Source organism: Cnephaeus nilssonii, assembly GCF_951640355.1.
Source record: "Cnephaeus nilssonii genome assembly, chromosome: 12".
NCBI classification, from domain to species: Eukaryota; Metazoa; Chordata; class Mammalia; order Chiroptera; family Vespertilionidae; genus Cnephaeus; species Cnephaeus nilssonii.
This window is the reverse complement of record NC_137083.1, coordinates 63442299-63460987: the sequence shown is the minus strand read 5'-3', so window position 1 is coordinate 63460987 and position 18689 is coordinate 63442299. Positions and strand designations below refer to the sequence as shown.

The 18689-nt window shown below is 49.7% G+C and overlaps 2 protein-coding genes across 2 annotated transcripts; one reads left to right on the top strand and one right to left on the bottom strand.

Annotated features, from left to right (window-relative positions):
• Positions 1–4162: 4162 nt before the first annotated feature.
• On the bottom strand, positions 4163–12228 carry GCC1 (GRIP and coiled-coil domain containing 1). The gene is made up of 2 exons (XM_079785930.1): positions 10804–12228; positions 4163–9932 (listed from the first exon to the last, which is right to left on the bottom strand). Exons 1-2 carry the CDS (start codon positions 11836–11838, stop codon positions 8637–8639), a joined length of 2331 nt encoding a protein of 776 aa, XP_079642056.1. The 5' UTR covers positions 11839–12228; the 3' UTR covers positions 4163–8636.
• A 1808-nt stretch (positions 12229–14036) lies between these two features.
• On the top strand, positions 14037–17138 carry ARF5 (ARF GTPase 5). The gene is made up of 6 exons (XM_079786533.1): positions 14037–14230; positions 14761–14841; positions 15174–15283; positions 15753–15824; positions 16454–16579; positions 16684–17138. The coding sequence occupies exons 1-6, from the start codon at positions 14164–14166 to the stop codon at positions 16768–16770; spliced, it is 543 nt and encodes a 180-aa protein (XP_079642659.1). The 5' UTR covers positions 14037–14163; the 3' UTR covers positions 16771–17138.
• Positions 17139–18689: the final 1551 nt, after the last annotated feature.

Here is an 18689-nt window from a genome sequence, read left to right as displayed (position 1 = left end):
CATGTTGCAGCATGTATCAGTACTTTTAGGGTTCAATAATATTCCGCTGCACAGATATACCACATTTTGTTTTTATCTATTTATCAGTTGGTGGACATTTGGGTTGTTTCCACAACTTGGCTATTATAAAAAATTAGAGGCTTGGTGCACAAAATTCATGCACTGGGGGTGAGGGGGTCCCTCAGCCAGGCCTACCCCCTCTTGCAGTCCAGGAGCCCTCACTCCTTACCACCCGCCTGCTCGCTGCTCCTTAGCAGTCATGGAGGCAGGAGAGGCTCCCACTACCTCCATTGCGCTCACTAGCCCTGAGCCTGGCTTCTGGCTGAGTGGCGCTCCCTCTGTGGGAGCGTACTGACCACCAGGAGGCAGCTCCTGCATTGAGCATCTGCCCCTTGGTGGTCTGTGCACATCATAGTGACTGGTCGTTCTGGTTGTTGCACTGTAACAGTCGCTTAGGCTTTTATTATATAGATGCTATTATAAACATTAGTGTACACATTCTTATGGAATTATGTTTCAATTCTCTTGTATAGCTACATAGGAGAAGAATTGCTAGGTCATATGGTAACTCTATGTTTAACTTTTTGAGGAACTGCCAAACTGTGGCTGCACCAATTTTTTCACATGAGCAAGAAATAAACTTCTCTGCTGTTTCAACCAGTGTTCTTTTGAATTTTGATGTACGTACAACTAAGCATTATTATCAGTCTTCAGTATTTTGGAAATGCGTACATATGCTTTAAGATTTTTTAAATATTTTTTATTGATTTCAGAGAGGAAGAGAGAGGGATAGAGAGATAGAAACATCAATGATGAGAGAAAATCATTGATTGGCTGCCTCCTGTATGCCCACACTGGGGATCAAGCCCCCAGTCGGGCATGTGCCCTGACCAGGAATCGAACCGTGACCTCCTGGTTCATAGGGCAACACTCAACCACTGAGACATGCTGGCCATGCTGGGTACATATGCTTTAATTGCCAGGTGTTTCTCATCTGCCCAATAAGACTGGAAGCAATTTGAGGATGTCCGTATCTTTCTGCATCTATCACAGAACCAGGTGTGGTGCCATGCCCCTAACAGAATTACTTAAAATACTTCTGGATATATACATGGATGTGGGGGCTCATACTAAGTCTAAAGAACATACGGAGAATCGACATCCTTCGCCCTCTGTGAGTAGCGAGAATGTCATTTCTACACCATCAGTCACTGAGCTACATCTTCCAGTTTACCTTTTTAATTACAGGACATTTTATGTTTTCTGTTGAAATTTATATGGAGAGACACTAGGTGTTGCTGCTTTCCCATGAAAAAATATTGCTAGGAATTACCCAGTAGCACCATAAACCTTTGTTTCAAGGAGTGAGAAAGAATTTTGATTTTCCATTTTTCACATTTACCAAAGTTCTTTCCAGATAGAATATTTTCAAAGTATATACAGTGGTAGGCAGCATAATTCCCCAGTACATATCCTCATGTTCTAGAGAAGAACTTGTTACGTTGTATGGCAGAAGGGAGTTAATAGCTAACTTGAAAACAGAAAGATTATCCTGGATTATCTGGGTGGGTCTAATGTAATCACAAGGGTCCTTAAGAAGGAAGAGAGTTAGAAAAAGATGTGACTATGAGAGATGTAACACTGATGGCTTTGAAGATGGAGGAAGGGGACCAGGAGACATGGAGCAAGCAGCTGCTAGAAGCTGGTAAAGACAAGAAAACAAAATTTTCTCCTTGAGCCTCCAGAATGAAATACAGCCCTGCTGGGACCTGGATTTTAGCCCAGTGAGACACCATTCAGACTTTTGACCTCCAGAACTGTAAGGTAAATTTATGTTGTCTTAAAGTCACTATGTTTATAGTAATTTGTTATGGCAGCAATAGAATATCAATAGCTCTGGCCGGTTTTTCTCAGTGGTTAGAGTGTCAACCCGAGGACCAAAGGGTCACAAGTCAAGGGCACATACCTCAGTTGCAAGTTCAATCCCCAGCACCCGTTGTGGCACGAGCAGGAGACAACCAATCGATGTGACAACTGAATGCCATGTGTGATCCTAGATAGGATCCTATATTAGAGGGGTGGGAAATACTATAAAGCATAATGTTAAGTGACAAATAGGAATGCAGATGGTGAATTATATTATAAAATTATACAAAATTGGTATTTTCAGCCTGTTGTTCCTTCATTCAGCTACTTATAGAGCACTTAGTATGTGCCAGGTTATAAAAAGTCCTGATAGCACAAAGATTAATGGTGCCAAGGGACAGGACCTTGAGAGATTATAAGGTGGTCAAGGAGACAGAGAAGAAAATTTAAAAATGAAATTACATGAAATCAATGTGCTTACTAGTAATCCCACTTCTAGGACTATATCCCAAGAAAACAGAAACACCAATCAGAAAGGATATATGCACCCCTATGTTCATAGCAGCACAATTTACCATAGCTAAGATTTGGAAACAGCCTAAGTGCCCATCAGCAGATGAGTGGACTAGAAAACTGTGGCACATCTACACAATGAAATGCTACGCTGCTGTAAAAAAAAAAAAAGAAGAAGAAGAAGAAGAAGAAGAAGAAGAAGAAGAAGAAGAAGAAGAAGAAGAAGAAGAAGAAGAAGAAGGAATTCTTATAATTTGCAACATCATGGATGGAACTGGAGAGCATTATGCTAAGTGAAATAAGCCAGTTAGAGAAAGATAAATATCACATGATCTCACTCATTTGAAACTGATGAAAACAATAGAACCAGTCATAGAAGCATCGAACAGACTGTCCAACCTAAGAGGGAAGGCGGAGGGTGAGGGGGTAAGAGATCAACCAAAGGACTTGTATGCATGCATATGAGCATAACCAATGGACACAGACAGTAGGGGGTGAGGGCATGTGCTTAGGGAAACCACGGAGAGGTCAATGGGGGAAAGGGAGACTTATGTAATACTTTAAACAATAAAGATTTTTTTTTTTAAATCACTGTGCTCAAGGTCAGTATGAAAAAAGGGCTGAAGGGCCTCAGAAAAGGAAGTACCTGAGTGCTCCTGGGTATCAGAACATTCAGCATAGCCCAGCCGGCGTGGCTCAATGGTTGAGCATCCACATATGAACCAGGAAGTCAGGGTCCAATTCCCGATCAGGGCACGTGCCCGGTTGCAAGCTCAATCCCCAGTAGCGGGTGGGCAGGAGGCAGCCGATCAGTGAGGCTCTCTCATCATTGATGTTTTAATCTCTCTCTCCCTCTTCCTTCCTCTCTGAAATCAATAAAAATATGTTAAAAAAAGAAAGTTCAGCATAGAAGCAGTGACATTTCAGCTGAGTCAGAAAGGACAGGACCATACTGTAGAGGCTGGGATGGGACGGAGGAAGGACTTTGAAGGTAGAAGGAACAGTGTACCTGAGGATGCTAGGATTGGAAAATGAAAACTGACCAGGTGCTACAATGTATGCATTCAAAAACCAACGCAAACAAACTTGGCCTCCAGATTCCCTCTCTCAGCTGACTAAGGCTTCAAGCTGGGCTGATATCCCACCGGAGTATACAGGAAGGATGTCCCCCATGGGCCTGTGAAGTTCCCTAGACGGAGGCTTCACTTTCAGAGGCCTGACAGCTGCCGAACTAAGAGAAAGGCAATGAACCCCACTCTAAATATTAACCCCCAAATATTTTGACTGTGTGGACAGCACAGCCTCAGTTTATAAAAAGTTTATGTGCAACCTACATGTAAAAACTCAGGCCCTGGCCAGGTAGCTCAGTTGGTTAGAGCGATGTCCCAATACGCCAAGGTTTCAGGTTCCATCCCCAGTCAGGGCATATACAAGAAGCAACCAATGAATGCATAAATAAGTGGAACAACCAGTCAAGGTTTCTCTTTATATATATTTAAAAAAATCAATAGATTAAAAAATAACTCATATTCACATAAAATTGTATCAGTCTTCAAATTCATTCTTTCAGATATGAAAGAAAATGTTTAGTCCCTCAGTGGTAGCCCAGAGGGATGGCCAAGTTCACACTAAGTCAGAGATGGTCTCCTTGCTCAAGTCAAGGCACAGGGTCATTGGCCTTACGGGGGCCATTGGCATCCAAGTGGCCTTCGCTTTTCTGGGCTCCCTGGATTGCAGGCTTGTCAGAATCGTTGATATTTAGGTTATCCAGGAGATCTGGGTCCCAGGGAAAACGGGCACTAGTCACCCTCACATAAAACTGACTTGTAACAGAGTTCATCTCATAACTTTCAGAGTGAAAGAGCTCCGCTGCTAGGAAAGAATGAGGCTTCTGGGAAATTACAAGGCAGTCAGCTGCCCCTGGAGAGGACTACCTGGACAGGGACGCTTTCTCCTCCGGCCAGGCCGGAAGCACAGCCCCTGCATTTCTCAGAGCCACAAGTCAGTATTCTATGTTGCCCTCTGCTGGAGGACAGCACAGACAGCAGAAAGTGCATGGGCCATGGTTGGGATAAACGTGTTTGAATTCTGGTCCTGCCATTACTGGCTCTGGGCCTTGGGCAATTCATCCCTCCGTGCCTCCATTTCCTCACCTGCAAAACAGCTATGCTTCACCAAACGGCTGTGAGAATTAGTAAATTATGTGAGGAAATGCAAGCCATCTGTTTCATAGCAGGCACTTGATAAAGACAGTTCTTTTTCCTTTTGTTTACAGCAGCATTTGTGGTTAAGAAACACAGGACTTAAATACAGAATAGCTCAGCCTAACTTCCAATTCTGCCACTTAACATTCTTGGGGGAAAAGAAACACGATTTACCACCTACTTTGCTTCAAGTGCTGTGCTGGTTCTTTATACTTAGTTTTTCTTTATTCTGAAGATGATAGGTATTAGTATTCCCCATTACAAGAAAATTGAATTCAGAGAGATTAATTTATCAAGGCAATACAGCTGGCAGGAGATTGGACTGAGATTTCAACCCAGAAAGTCTGAATCCATTTTCTTGCTCCAAAAATCATCAATAACCAGGTTTGGGAGAAGCAGGGGAGAGGGTAAAAGTGATTGAAGATTGGGTAAAGTCACCCATTCACTAGGGTTCTATTTCCAACTCCCAACATTGTTTCCCCAGCTTTATTAGAGGTTATACTTGAAACACACTATAACGATAGCTGTTATCCAGCCCTCCTTTAGTTAGAATGATACAAGTTTTAAAATTAGCAGTCATGTAGCTCTGGCCAGTTAGCTCAGTTGGTTAGAGCATCAGCCCGATATAGCAAGGTTGTGGTTTCAATCCCAGGTCAGGGCACATAGAAGAATCAACCAATGAATGCATGGAGGGGGGAACAACAAATCAATGTTTTTTTCTCTCTCTCTCTCCTCTGGGGAAAAAAAAAAAAAAAGGCAGTAAAATTAGCAGCCATCTAGAACTTGGGGGACAGAGTGGCTCTAGGGCTCTTATGAAGAATCAGTGTTGCCTGTTCAACTCTGTAGTGTCGCAGCTTTGCTTGATTGCAATTTATAGCTGAGACCCACTCTCCATTTGAACCAGCCCAGTTCAGCATGGATATCAGTGAGTCTCTCCATCCCTACAAATCGTCTATGGAGACAGGCCCTGACCCGCAAGGAGACAAGAACACACCCAGATTAAGCAGGCTTGGGGTTAATCAGACCTGGTTTGGACATCTATTAGTCACATGATCATGGGCAAATTTAACATCAGTCTCTGCTTCCTCATCTCTAAAATGGGGGATAGTGACACCTGTGAGGAGTGAATGATACATGGGTGTAAGTTACAGCTCAACATGGTGCTGTCACATTCCACATGAGTTAGTGAAACAACCCTGTAGTGGCAGCTTCTCAGGACAAGGTCAAGAGCCTTAGGGTTCTGGGTAACAGATGGGCCTGACTCTGCGCCTTGGGCAATTCATATCAGCTTGCCTCATAAAGGGCATGACATATGAACATTTATTCCCCAGATCGGAGGTCCCCAACAGGAGAGAGGAAAGGGAAAAAGCAGAAAGCCCTTACAGTTGTCAATTTGCCTTCCTGCCACTTTCTCCACCCATCTCTTCTCAGTGATTCTTCTTTGATTTATGTGGTAATAGTTAAACGAGTAAGGGTCAGTCTCCTTACCTTATTGACACAACTTGTGCACTGACATTCTGGGACCAGAGCCCAAGGACAGTTTATTTTTCTCTTGAGTCTAATCTCAAGTCTTTCTCTTTCTCACCTTTTCTTTTCTAAGAGTATCTAGCACAGGCAAACCAGTCAAATAACTGAAAAGCTTATTTGGGGGAGATGAGTCGGGAGAGGAGGAACATGTGTGTCCTTAAGAGCAGGAAGGGACCAAGTCTTTTCATTTCGTTTGGGAGCATTCACAGCCTTATGTATATGGATACTTAATATTATGCATCAGAAATTGACTTGCTTCTTTGCCTGTTTGGCATCATCTCAAAAGTCAAAAGCACAGGGATTTTTAGTCCCGGGAAAGCAACAATGATTATGGATCTTCCCATTCTGTTCAAAACCATCTAGAAATAACAATAATAATACAGTATATCCTACATGTAAGGAGATCAGGTAATAAAATTTAAGAAATGATGATGATTTACTTTAGCTTGATATCCTGAGAAACTTTTCCAGGACACCATAAACCCTGATTTGAAGCATAATAAAGCATTCACAGATTGCTTCTAAAGTTTAAAGCAGTAACTATGAAAGTTCCAAGCCCACTCACTAAACCCATGAGGACATCTTTTCCAGTATAGCTGCCTACACACAAACACATACACATAATCCCAGGCTAAAAAGTATTAGTGTTGTGATGGAGGCAGTTAAAGCAGAGGTATCCATCCCTAGATTCAAGCTCATGGATCAATATAATGAAATATTTCCATCCTTTTCATTTACCATTTTCATTCGCACTCTATTTGTGTCCAGATAAATATATACCATTATGGAAGCACATAAGTCAAGTTGTTCAGGTTTAATGATTCCATGGTTTGTTATTAACATTTGGACATATCACTTCTGTTCCATTAAGTCCATGCACTGTTTGTAGTTTGTAGATAGTCCAGGTCATCCAGGCTCCCAGTCAGAACATTTTAATCAAATTCTTCTACACCTCAAACCCTCACAAAACAGCTCTATGAGGAAATAACAAAGATACAGATTAGTCGTGAGTGGCAAAGCATTGGTCTTTAGGGTCCAAAGATCTCTATAACCAGCAAGAGCAGTTGGGGGGCAAAAAACAAATAGGGGAACTGACACTGTTTGAACCCCACTTTTCTGAGTCCCTCCTTTCCAGATTGCCTGAAAAATAAGCCTCCTGCCCTTAAGTGCAGAATGAATCTACTTATGCAACTCCAAATGTAAGAAACCTCGCAGGAGAAGAAAAGTTATAGTAACACATGTGGGAAGATGAGAACTGTGGACTGAAACTCTATTACCTCCCTAAGTGAGTGGGCAAAACACCCTGGTGACAGTAACCATGAACACCTTAGCCAGAATGCTATCCACGGAGCAGCAAGTACCCCGGCCTGGCCTCGGCTGAACTTCCACCACTTTCCTCTGAGGGTCCCAGCAATCTTCTTCCTCTTCCTTATACACCTCTGAGCAAATTCCTTACAGCTAGGCAGGATCAGAGCTTCCCAATAGGACCCCCTCTCTGCAAGAAGCTAGGATTTTTTTTTTTTTTAAATTGATTTCAGAGAGAGAAAGGAGAGGGAAAGAGGGATAGGAACATCAATGATGTGAAAGAATCATCAATCCACTGCCTCCTGCCCACCCCCTACTGGGGATTGAGCCCAAAATCCAGGCAAGTGCCCTGGCCAGGAATTGACCCGAGACCTCCTGGCTCATGGGTCGAAGCTCAACCACTGACCCACACTGGCTGGGCAGATTTTTTTCTTAATGCAAGCTCAATATTGAAGAAAAGATAACAGTCATTTACTCACAAATCGCTGGTCAACCATAGGCAGGCTGGTTAAGGGAGGGACAATATAATCCTATCCAGGCCAAAAGCAGGTCACTCAGGAAATCCCTAAGATCAAACTGGTGCTCAGGATTTTCTCTAGGGTGGTCAAAAGTGTGTTTTGTGCAGACTGATTAGGTTGTGCCCAGTCCTAACTAGACCAAGCTTCCCAGTTCCAGGATGAACTCACTATTCCATGGCCCTCTGGACTAGTGGACAACCTGTCACTATTTCAAACTTCATGGCCCCTCTCCAGCCTGGATTTATGTCCCCAGATAATTGGGGCAGCGGTGGACCAGACTCAGATTGTGATGATGGAGAAAATAGCTGGTCCTGTGTGTGTTTAGAAACTGCCTGAACTCCCTTTGGAGTCACATTTACTCCTAGCTCAGCGCTAGGAGCACAGTGTTAAAACAAAAAGTCTTATTTTCAAATATTTTCCTACCACTTCCCCAACTTTTGCACCTCTCAATCTTAACCTCTCCTCCTCACACACACACACCACCACCACCAGATGTTGTCCCAACACTTCCAGTATCTCTAGGGCCCATGGATAAAGCAGCATTAATGGCATTTGGCAGAATATCCCACCCCACTTTGAAGACTCCTTCCAGTTCAACACTGAAGAAAAAAAACGGTAAGGTAAGAGAAGCGGCAGTAGAAACCAGAGCCTGTCTCTTCCCACGTAAGAGGCACGGAAATTTCAGGAGTTCGTGAAGATGACATCATCTCTTGCCAGAAGGCCACCAGCTACCACTGGGTGGGAGGTGCATTATCACTTGTTTCTCCTCTGGGCTGAAATGCAAGATAGTCAGGATGGCGGTGAGCGTCTGCTGGCGGCCCAGGCTGTCAGGCAAGGTCAGGAAGCGGTAGATGATGTTTTTGAGGTACTCCAGGTTGGCTCCCTCCCGACTCTGGTCCCTGGTGTTCTTCTCAATGTGGCTCTGGAGGACCCCCACCTCCTCTCGGTGCCGCTCCCCCTCCTCCAGCAGCCGCTCCTGCAGCTGATGCACCTCCACCTCCAGCCTGTGCTTCTGCTTCCTCAGGAATGTGATCTCCACCTCCTTGCGGGCCAGCTGCTCGGCGTACAGGAAGAAAGTGGGCTCGTTGGCCGCAGCAAGTTGAAGCGCTTGGGTCAGGTTATCAGGGGAAGCTATGTCAGCCGGGTCCCCGGGATCCCCGCCACCCACGGGGCTTCTGCGTCCTGGCAGCACAGAAGACAATGCCACCGACCGCAGCTGCTCCAGCTCCGAGTCCTTCTCGGCCAGCACAGCCAGGGCCCGGTCCCGCTGCTTGTGCAGCTCCTCCTCCAGTTTCAGCGTGCGGTCCCTGAAGTCCAGCTGGCTCCGCTCCAGCTCTTGCCGGTGGTGATGCTGCAGCCGGGCCAGCTCCTGCTTCCAGTCCTCAGCCTCCTGCTGGTGCTGGCGCTCGAGCTCCTCACAGGACAGCCGCAGGGAGATATACTTCTCCTTCAGCTCTGCAAGCTGTTCCTGGGATTCCTCCAGCTCCTTGGCCAGGTTACCGTCTTTGGTGTTCTTGCTCTTGAGGACGACCTGGGCCCTCGTCTTGTACCTCTCAAACTCCTCCTTCAGCTGTTTCAGCTCCTGCTGGTAGTAGAGCGCAGTAGCCTTCTCCCCATCGGCAGCCTCAGAGCTGGGCATTATCTCCAGGCTGCAGAGCTTCTCTACATCCAAGGTCACCTGGCTTTTCCTGGCTGCCACCTGCAGCAGCCTCTTCAGCTTCTCCATCTTGTCCTTCAGGACATTGACATCCAGACTGGACTCTTCTGCATGGCTGTCCAGAGGGGACCGGCTAGAGACTGCCAGAGCCAGCGTCTTGTTCTCCAGGTCCAGCTGCAGAATGCGCTCCTTCAGCTTCTGGATGGCCAGCTGGTCCTTCTGCTTGGCTTTCTCATAGGTGCCCAGCAGCTCCGACACCTCGGATATTTGGTTCTCCAGGGCTGCCACCCTCTTCTCTTCCAGCTGAGACTGCTGGCGTAGTTGATCCTCTGCAAGGGCTGTCTGTAAAACAAGGGAACAGATAGAAATCCATCCAGAAAAGCCACGAAGCTCTACGGCAAACTTTGAGAAAGCAAGATAGGGGAGCAAAAGGTCGGGGATTGACCTGACAGGAATGGGAACTGGAGATTTTTCTGTCGATTTGGGAGCTCACAAAAGTTCCTGTAACCTGCTAGGGTTCTGCTCTCAGTCACAAGTTATACCAAACAATATTAAGAAGCTTTGTATATCAGTCCTTTTTCTTATCCTTAGTGCTTCCATTTTCTCCCATTACACATTCAACTCATATTAAATGTTATCCTTGTGTATCATGTACTTCCCCAAATCCTATTGAGAAATCAGGTGACATTCTTTTCCTCTCCAATAGTCCTGAGAGGTTCAAAACTGAGTTGGATCTCTCTCCACACTGAACAGAGGCACTATAAAAGAGCATACCTTTAAAGGCAAATCTTGACTGAAAGCAATTACAAGAGGTTATTTCTTCAAAGAAAATTCCCGTTGCCCCCTTCAGCCATTCTCCCTGTAGGCATATACTGCTACCTACATAGAGGCATATACCTACAGGCAAACATACTACCTTTCATTGCACAGCTGCTACGATACGCTTCACAGAGCACAGCTGGTAAGATGCCAATGCCCAGGAATTCAGAGCTGTCTGGCTCCAACCCAGCTGACACTCAGAAGCTCCACATCCTGTTGGAAGCACACTCTGTGGATACTGTCAACACCACACAGAACAGGAATTCCCAGGACTCACAAATAAAACTTTTTGAGTAGCATCAAAAACTGACAGTACAGCCACTATCAAAGGAGAAAAAAAGCCTTACTATTTCCCACTTCAGGCTAAATGGTTGAAGGAGATGAAGATAATTACCTTCCTCATTTCCTGCTGCAACTGGGCCTGGAAATGGCTCTTAAGGCAGGCGGCCTCTTCCTGAAGCTCCTGCAGCCGGGGGTCCGGCCGATTCTTCTCATCTCGAAGAGCCTGCAGCTCACCTTTGAGTTCCTCCACCTCACGGGTCAGCTGTTTAGCCTGCAGTTCGAACCCTTCCATCTGACCAGCAGCAAACGCCCGCCCAGCCAGGGCTTCTCGGGTCTCTTCCAACCGGAGCTCCAAGTCTTGGCGCTGGGTTCTCTCCTCCTGCAGCAGTTTCTGGAGCTCACGCAGCATCAAGGCATGGTCACTCTGCTCCTGGGCCCGATCGTGCTGTTGTGTGATAAGTCGGGCTTTGGTTTCTGCTATCTGCTCCTGCAGCTCCTTCAGTTCTCCCTCCAGACGCTCCCGCTCCTCCTCTGCCTTTTTACTGGCATCCTCTAAGTCCTGTTTCATCTTCTTCTTGTCAGCCAGGTAAGAAGCTTCCATGCGGGACTTCTCCTGGGTGACTGTGGCCAAAGAGCTAGTCAAAGTGGCCAGCTGAGTCTTCAGCTGGTGCAATCGTTTGTCCACTTCCCCACCCGCAGACTGTCCATCCCCGCTGCTAGTGCTAACACCACTCTCTGACCCACTAGCCTCTTCGGACTTTAGAGGTGGTGGTGGTCCACGGGCCAGCCTGTCATCTTCTGCCCCAAGCTCACCCTTGGTGCTAGTGAGACTGGCCGTGGTATCCAAGCTGGTGGCGGTCCCAGTGCTATCCTCGCTGTGAGTGGAGCATCGGTCATCCACGCAGTCAGGAGAGGTGTGGCCTGGAGGCTGGACACCTGCGAGGCCCACGTCCGCCTCGTGGGACACCGACAGCACCTTGATGCTGGCCTCCAGAGCCTCCTTCTCTTTCAGTAGGCTTTTATAGGCGCGGACCACATCCTTGAGCCGGGCCTGGTACTGGATGAGCTGCTTCTTCTGGCTCTCGATAGTCTCCAGCAGGTCCCTCTTGCTCGGGCCAGCCCCGAAATTCATCCCAAACTTCTCCATGAGGATTCAGCACTGGTCGTTCCACGTCAGCGTTTGGACAACCTGGTAGACGGTCACGAAGACGCTGGCAGGTGTTGTTGTCCCCGAGGCCGCATATCCGCTCCTCCGAGCTTCCGAGACCGAAGCGGGGCGGCGGAGCAGGCTGGCAGAGCACCCCCGGGTCCCTGCACCCAGGGCGGGGGCGGGTCCTATCCTAGAGGCGGGGCGACGCCAGCACAATAGGAGCGCGCTTCCAGGCCTCGCCCGCACCGTCCCAGCAGCCGCTCCGGCTCCTCGCTCGCCCCGGGCGTCAGCAGCCCCGAACGGGCCTGGGCCCACGGTCCGCGAGGGTTTGAGCTGAGCGCAGCAGCCCCATCACGACTTCCTAACTGCAGAGGCCCGTCCGGGGCGCTTCCGGGTCCGCTGGAAGTGACGGCAGCACGACGCCACAGGCTCCGCCCCCAGCGGGCACGGAGTGGGTGGGGCTACTTCAGCCCCCGAGTCGGGGGGCGGGGGCCGCCTGTTGAGAATCTAGCGGGGCTGCAAGGGGACCACGGTCGCGAAGAGCACAGCAAGCGCAAGTGGAGGACACGCGGTGCTGTTGGTTTCAGGAGGTTGGCCTGAGCTTGCCCTCAGGCTACGGCAGCAAGGGACGAGGCGACGTCGCTCTGTCCTTACCAAACATTGGGGTGAGCGAAGTCCCCATTATTTCGGGGCTCAGTACCTTTGTACCTAAAGAGCAGCAATGAAGACTCCCATTTAGACCACGAAAACAGCAACCCTTTGGCACCTAGGGAGCATATAGTATAATAATTCTTAGCACCCCTTCTGAATCGGCTGAGTTGATTCAACAAGTGTGTGTAGAGGGCACCCGATAGCCAAAACGTCTTTCCCAAGTGCCAACAACTATACTCCAGAAGCTTCACGAGGGTTTTGCTATGTAGTCTTACAATAACTCTGCTCAGTGGGTATCATTAGCACTGTTTTACAGATAGGGAAACAAGAAGCACAGAGAGGTTAAGTAGCATGCCCAAGGTCACACAGTAAGTTTAGGAATCCTATGCAGATCAGTCCCACCCTCAACATATCAAATGCCATGTCAGATCATCACCATGGAGAGACAAGGTCCTGCCTTCCAGGAGCTCGCATCTAAGTGAGGGACCAGGCCTGCAAACACAAGTCCAGCCATCATACCAGTGTGTACAAGTATATTTAACGTGAAATGGAAATTAGGAGGGAGGCCTATCTAGGGGAGGCAGAGAAGGCTGTCAAGGAAAATCCTTTGGGATCTGAAGGATGAGTAGTGATTGCCCATATAACTAGAGATGAGGGAAACAAGCATTCCAGGCAGAGGGAAAAGATTGCAAGGACTCCTAGGGCTTCAGAGAGCCTGGCTCACCTGGGAAGCATTGAGAGTCATCTCAAGGGTATGTGAAGGAGGTGGCAGCAGATGGGGCTGGCGTATGGACCCAAAATGAGGCATGTAGATTTTGTCCTGGGTGATAATACACTAAATTTTAATTGCAAGAGTGGAATCATCATGACTGGGTGATGATACCAAGGGGCAGGAGACCTGTGAAGAGGCTAATTCAATCAATCATGAGAAGAGATGGTAGTGAAATAGGGCAGTGACAACAGGGAGGAGAAGAAAGAGGTTAATAACAGAGCTAAAGATGTAGAACTGATCTGATTGTTCACCGCGATTGTGTTATTATGCTGGGACTCTTTTAAATGTCCTCTTTGGCCTTGTAAGGATTGCAAGTCTGTGACTGGAGAGTAGTCATGCCCTCGTTCCAGGAGCTGAGGGGGCCAAAGGGAGGACTAAGACCTCGGCACGGAGCTTCCGCCTCCCTGAGAGGGTGGTGCACACAGGCGATGCTGCTAGTTCCTAGGAGCTAAACCGGAGCCCAGAGTGAGCTGAACGCTGCGAACCAAAGCCCTGCGGCCGCCACGGATGATGGGGAAGGGGGCCACGGTGCAGAGGTGACGGCTTTCCTCGGCCCCGCTCGGATGCCGGTCCAGCAGCCGCAGATGTGACCGGCGCGCTAGAGTCAGGCGGGGAAACCTGACCCTTTCCTCCTTCAAGCTGGCGCGGGACGCAGCCCGGAGCGGACACTCGGTCAGCTTCAGTTTCCCCTGGAGCCCGAGCCGCGGGGCGGGGCGGGGCGCGGGGCGGGGCCGGGCGGGCGGGGGCGGGGCCGCAGTGACGTAGGGCGGGCCGGGACGCGCGGAGGCGGTGGCGGCACCTCCTCCTCCTGCTGCTGCCGAGCCCCATCCCCCCGCGACCGGCCGGTTCCAGCCTGCACCCCCGTGTCCGAGCCCGTGCCCCCTCCCCCGGGCCCCGCCATGGGCCTCACCGTGTCCGCGCTCTTTTCTCGGATCTTCGGGAAGAAGCAGATGCGGATCCTCATGGGTGAGGCAGACCGAGCGCGCGGCCCGGACGGGAGCGCTGGCCCCCGCGCAGCCCTCCCGCCCCCGGTCCCTCCGGCCCAGCTCACCCGACCGCTGACCCGGAGTCACCCACTCCCTAGCCCCCCGGGCCACTGCTCTCGGGCGGGTCGCGGTCTGCAGCGCCGACCCTGGGCCCTGAGACCCGGAGCTGCGGGCCTGGGTGGGGTGAAGCTCCCTCCGCCCCAGCCCGGCTGGTGAGAAGGGAGGATTCCGCCCTTGGAGACGACTTTTCAAAGGAACGGGACTCTCCCCCTGTGACCTTACACCCCCAGTCCTCTCCCGTCCCTCCTCTCCGGCTTTGGGTTCAGGAGTTGGCGCTCACCACCCAGACTGCCCTCAAGGCCCGGAAGGTAGACAACAGCGCTCACCTGAAGGCGCTGAGCTCTCAGCCCCTCGCCCCATCACCATCAGCTGTCCTGGCCTTTCCCCTTCCCTGGTCTCTAGGGGGCTCCCTCGCTCCTGTCTCTATCGCCATGCCCCTCTCCTTTGCAGTTGGCTTGGATGCAGCTGGCAAGACCACAATCCTGTACAAACTGAAGTTGGGGGAGATTGTCACCACCATTCCCACCATAGGTGAGTCTGGAGGGAAGATTGGAGGAGCGGGAGCGCGGCTGACCTCCTTGGGGTCTACGCCCCACGCTGCATCCCAGTACTGGGAGCTGACACCAGATACAGCTACCTGAGAAGTGGGTCACAGTATCTGTACTGTTGGATGGTGCCCAGGAGGGCTGGATGTGACCTAACCCCGCCCCATTTGTGGACTGCTGGTCTCTGGGCTTCTGATCCCTTGGGCCTTGATCATTGCCCTCTGGTTTTTGTGTCCCTGCTGAATTCACCTAGTTTTAGTGAGTTCCTTCCTTTCAGGACTTTTTTCTCACGTTTTTTTTTCCCCCAATTATCTGCAGGCTTCAATGTGGAAACAGTGGAATACAAGAACATCTGTTTCACAGTCTGGGACGTGGGAGGCCAGGACAAGATTCGGCCTCTGTGGAGGCACTACTTTCAGAACACTCAGGTGGGGGCAGGGATGTCTCCCCAACCCCCGGGGAGGTGGTGTTAGGGTTAGGAAGACAGATGTGGGCCTAGTCTGGGCCCCCAGGCCAGGTTAAAGCCCCTGCTTCCTTCACACCCCCCTTACCCCCCCCCCCTTTTGTAAGCTAGCTTCTCATCATCCTTCAGAATTGGCCTTAGTCTTCTGAGACTCAGCCACCTTAGGGGTGTTCTGAGAAGCAGGGTTGGGGTCCAGGGTCCAAGTTGCCTGATTTAGCTCTCATCACCTCTCTCCCTGCTCCCACCCATGTCTTTTAGCTAGATTGCTTGCCTGAGCGCAGAAGCTGTATCCTTTGCAGGGTGTCTCCACTTTGTGCCAGGACATCCGCAGAGCCTTAGTGGAAGTTTTTAGAGACAATTACAGAGAGAAAGAGCCAGACTAAAGTATGTTCTAGACGGGAGTGATTGAACACTCCACCTTCCTTTCTGCCCAGGGTCTCATCTTCGTGGTGGACAGTAATGACCGGGAGCGGGTCCAGGAGTCGGCTGACGAACTTCAGAAGATGGTGAGCGCCAGGGCCCTGGGACGGAGCCCCCGGTGTGGAGACAGATCTCTGTCGTGGTGTGAAGTCAGGAAATGCCTCACGGGCCTTGAACGTGTGTTTCTCTTTGTGGACACAGACACAAGGAGACGCTCACCCTGTTTTGAATTTGGGTCAGGTAACAAGTAGAGGACGTGAATGTTCACGTCTTCACATCTGAGTCTGAGAAGTTAGTGGGAAGAGGGGACTATGTGGTGGAGAGAAGCATCATCTTACGTCCTTGCTTTTCCATTTCGAAATTTTGTCATTTTGATTAGGGCAATTACTCAAATTAGAAAAGGCTCTTTCTAGACTTAAGGCCAAGATGGCCTCCAGTGAGTTATAATTCGCTGGAGGCCATCTTGGCCTTAAGTCTAGAAAGAGCCTTTTCTAATTTGAGTAACTCCAGTGAAGTTATAATTCACTGGAGGCCATCTTGGCCTTAAGTCTAGAAAGAACTTTTCTAGACTTGTGTTCAGCAGTAGACTACACAATATTTTGTTTTTCCCACAAATATGCTAGAAGGAGGAAAGGAGAGCTTCCCTACACAGCAGGGAAGAGGGAGCCTGGGGACCCCGAAGGACCCCAGATTCCACCCCCTTGGGCTCTCTCAGCTGCAGGAGGACGAGCTGCGGGATGCGGTGCTGCTGGTCTTTGCCAACAAGCAGGATATGCCCAACGCCATGCCCGTGAGCGAGCTGACCGACAAGCTGGGCCTGCAGCACTTGCGCAGTCGCACGGTGAGGGTCCTGCCTCTCCCAAGGGAGCCGCAGGCTGGGCAGGAAGTGAAGGCATCCCCCTTTTCCTCCCTGATACTAACCTCTTTCCTTCCTTCTCCCCACAGTGGTACGTCCAGGCCACCTGTGCCACCCAAGGTACAGGCCTCTACGATGGGCTGGACTGGCTGTCCCATGAGCTGTCAAAGCGCTAACCAACCAGGGGCCGGCCCCTGCTGCCCGGAAGCCCCCGCGTGCATCCCCGGGATGACCAGACTCCCGGACTCCTCAGGCAGTGCCCTGCCCTCCTGCTCCTCCTCCCACAGACACAGGCCTCTGCTCCTGCCCCTCATGCCTGCATGTTCTCTCTGTTGTTGGAGCCTGGAGCCTTGCTCTCCGGGCACAGAGGGGTCCGCTCTCCTGCCTGCTGGGACCTGTGGAAGGGGCTTCCAGGGCCGAGACCATTTCTTCCAGAGGAGGAGCAGGGACCTGGGTTTACTTTTGTTTGTTCCATTTTGGGCATACCCTTGGGGCCAGGTGGGGAGGGCAGGGGAGGGCTCCGGGTGGTGCTAAGATTTGGCACTGGATATTGAGTAATAAATTTGCTGTGGTTTGTACATGATGTTGTCTGTAGCCTAGTAGTGGGGGCTGGGTTATTGGATGCAACGAGACAATATGGGGGAGGCTCAAAGCAGCTAAGGCTGCAGGGCCAAACCCCCTCCCTCCAAGCACACACACATACATTGCTGCGTTCATCTAGCTCAGCTGCTCCCTCCTTATTGAGGCTGGAAATACTGTAGGGGTTCCAGTGGAGGAAATCCTATTTCATCCCAATTCCAAGGGGCCTTTGCTAAGGGTAACAGGATCTCACTTCATGCTTCTGTAAACCACATAACTCTCATATCCTATCCATCTCCTAGCCCAGTGGTCGGCAAAGTCATTAGTCAACAGAGCGGCAAACCGCGGCAGCTCGCGAGCCGCAGTTTGCCAACCACTGTCCTAGCCAGCTGTGGTTCTTAATGATTACTATCACATTAAAATTTGAGGGGGAGGGAACATTCATTAAAAACAAGAGTCCTGAGGTACACTGGAGAAAACATGAATATGCATCTTTAAAGTCACCCAGCCGATTCCGTGGTCTATTAGCCTTATTTTATGAAACATTGGTAGGGCCTGGGGATTACAGTTCTTTACTATGCACCACTGGGACTCTTCCTACCTGGGTAGACACCCCCCACCAATGGGGAATAGGAACCAGGGCCGTGGGCTATTCTCCAAGCGTGATTCACTCTGCCCGTTTCCCTTTGCATCCCAGCAAAGCTTAAAACCTACCATCGCCACCATTTTATTTTATTTTATTTTATTTTATTTTATTTTATTTTATTTTATTTGCTGTTCTCCCTTCTTTCATGTCAGTTTCTCCAGGTTGTGGGCTATTTTCTCCCGGAGGTAATGGCTAACAGAGACTCTGGGGGTCTGGAATGATACTAGAGGTAGCACTGATTGCGCAGCAGCAGTGCAGCGGGGGGTTATGATGGGTGCTTGGGACTCCCCTCCTGGGCTATTCTCTTCCCCTGCTCCAGAGCCAGCCTCTCCTGATTAAAATGAGTCATTTGATTCTTGCTGGTTATCTATCTAGGGTATCCTCACCCTCCCTGAAAAGTACCTTCCGAGACATTTTAGCTTCATCCTCCCAAGGGCCATAAAAGTTAACAGATTTTTTCTTGGATATTATGAACTCCAAAAACACCTTAAGCCCCAGGGGAGCCAGCTAGAACCCACTTTCTAGGAGAAAAAGGGTTGATTTTTTTTCCTGTGATTAAAAAGAGAAACAGAAGTGAAGAAGAGGGACTTACCTGAAGTCACAGGTGGTCACTAGCACAAGCTGAAATTCTGATTCTCAGTCTTAACTCAGCCCACATCGGATCCTGGAGTGGCATGGAGAGGCTAATGCCCGAGGCCTGGACCCACTTCCTCTGGGTATGGATTGATGCTGAGCCAGGGCCCTTTCCCCACTATGGTGGGATGAGGGGCAGCTCTCAGTCACAATGCGCCCGGGTCACAGAGGTGCTGAGCCCTAGTCAGCCTCTGCCTGGAAAGTTCCCTCTGGGAACGTCTTCCGGTGGGTACTTTG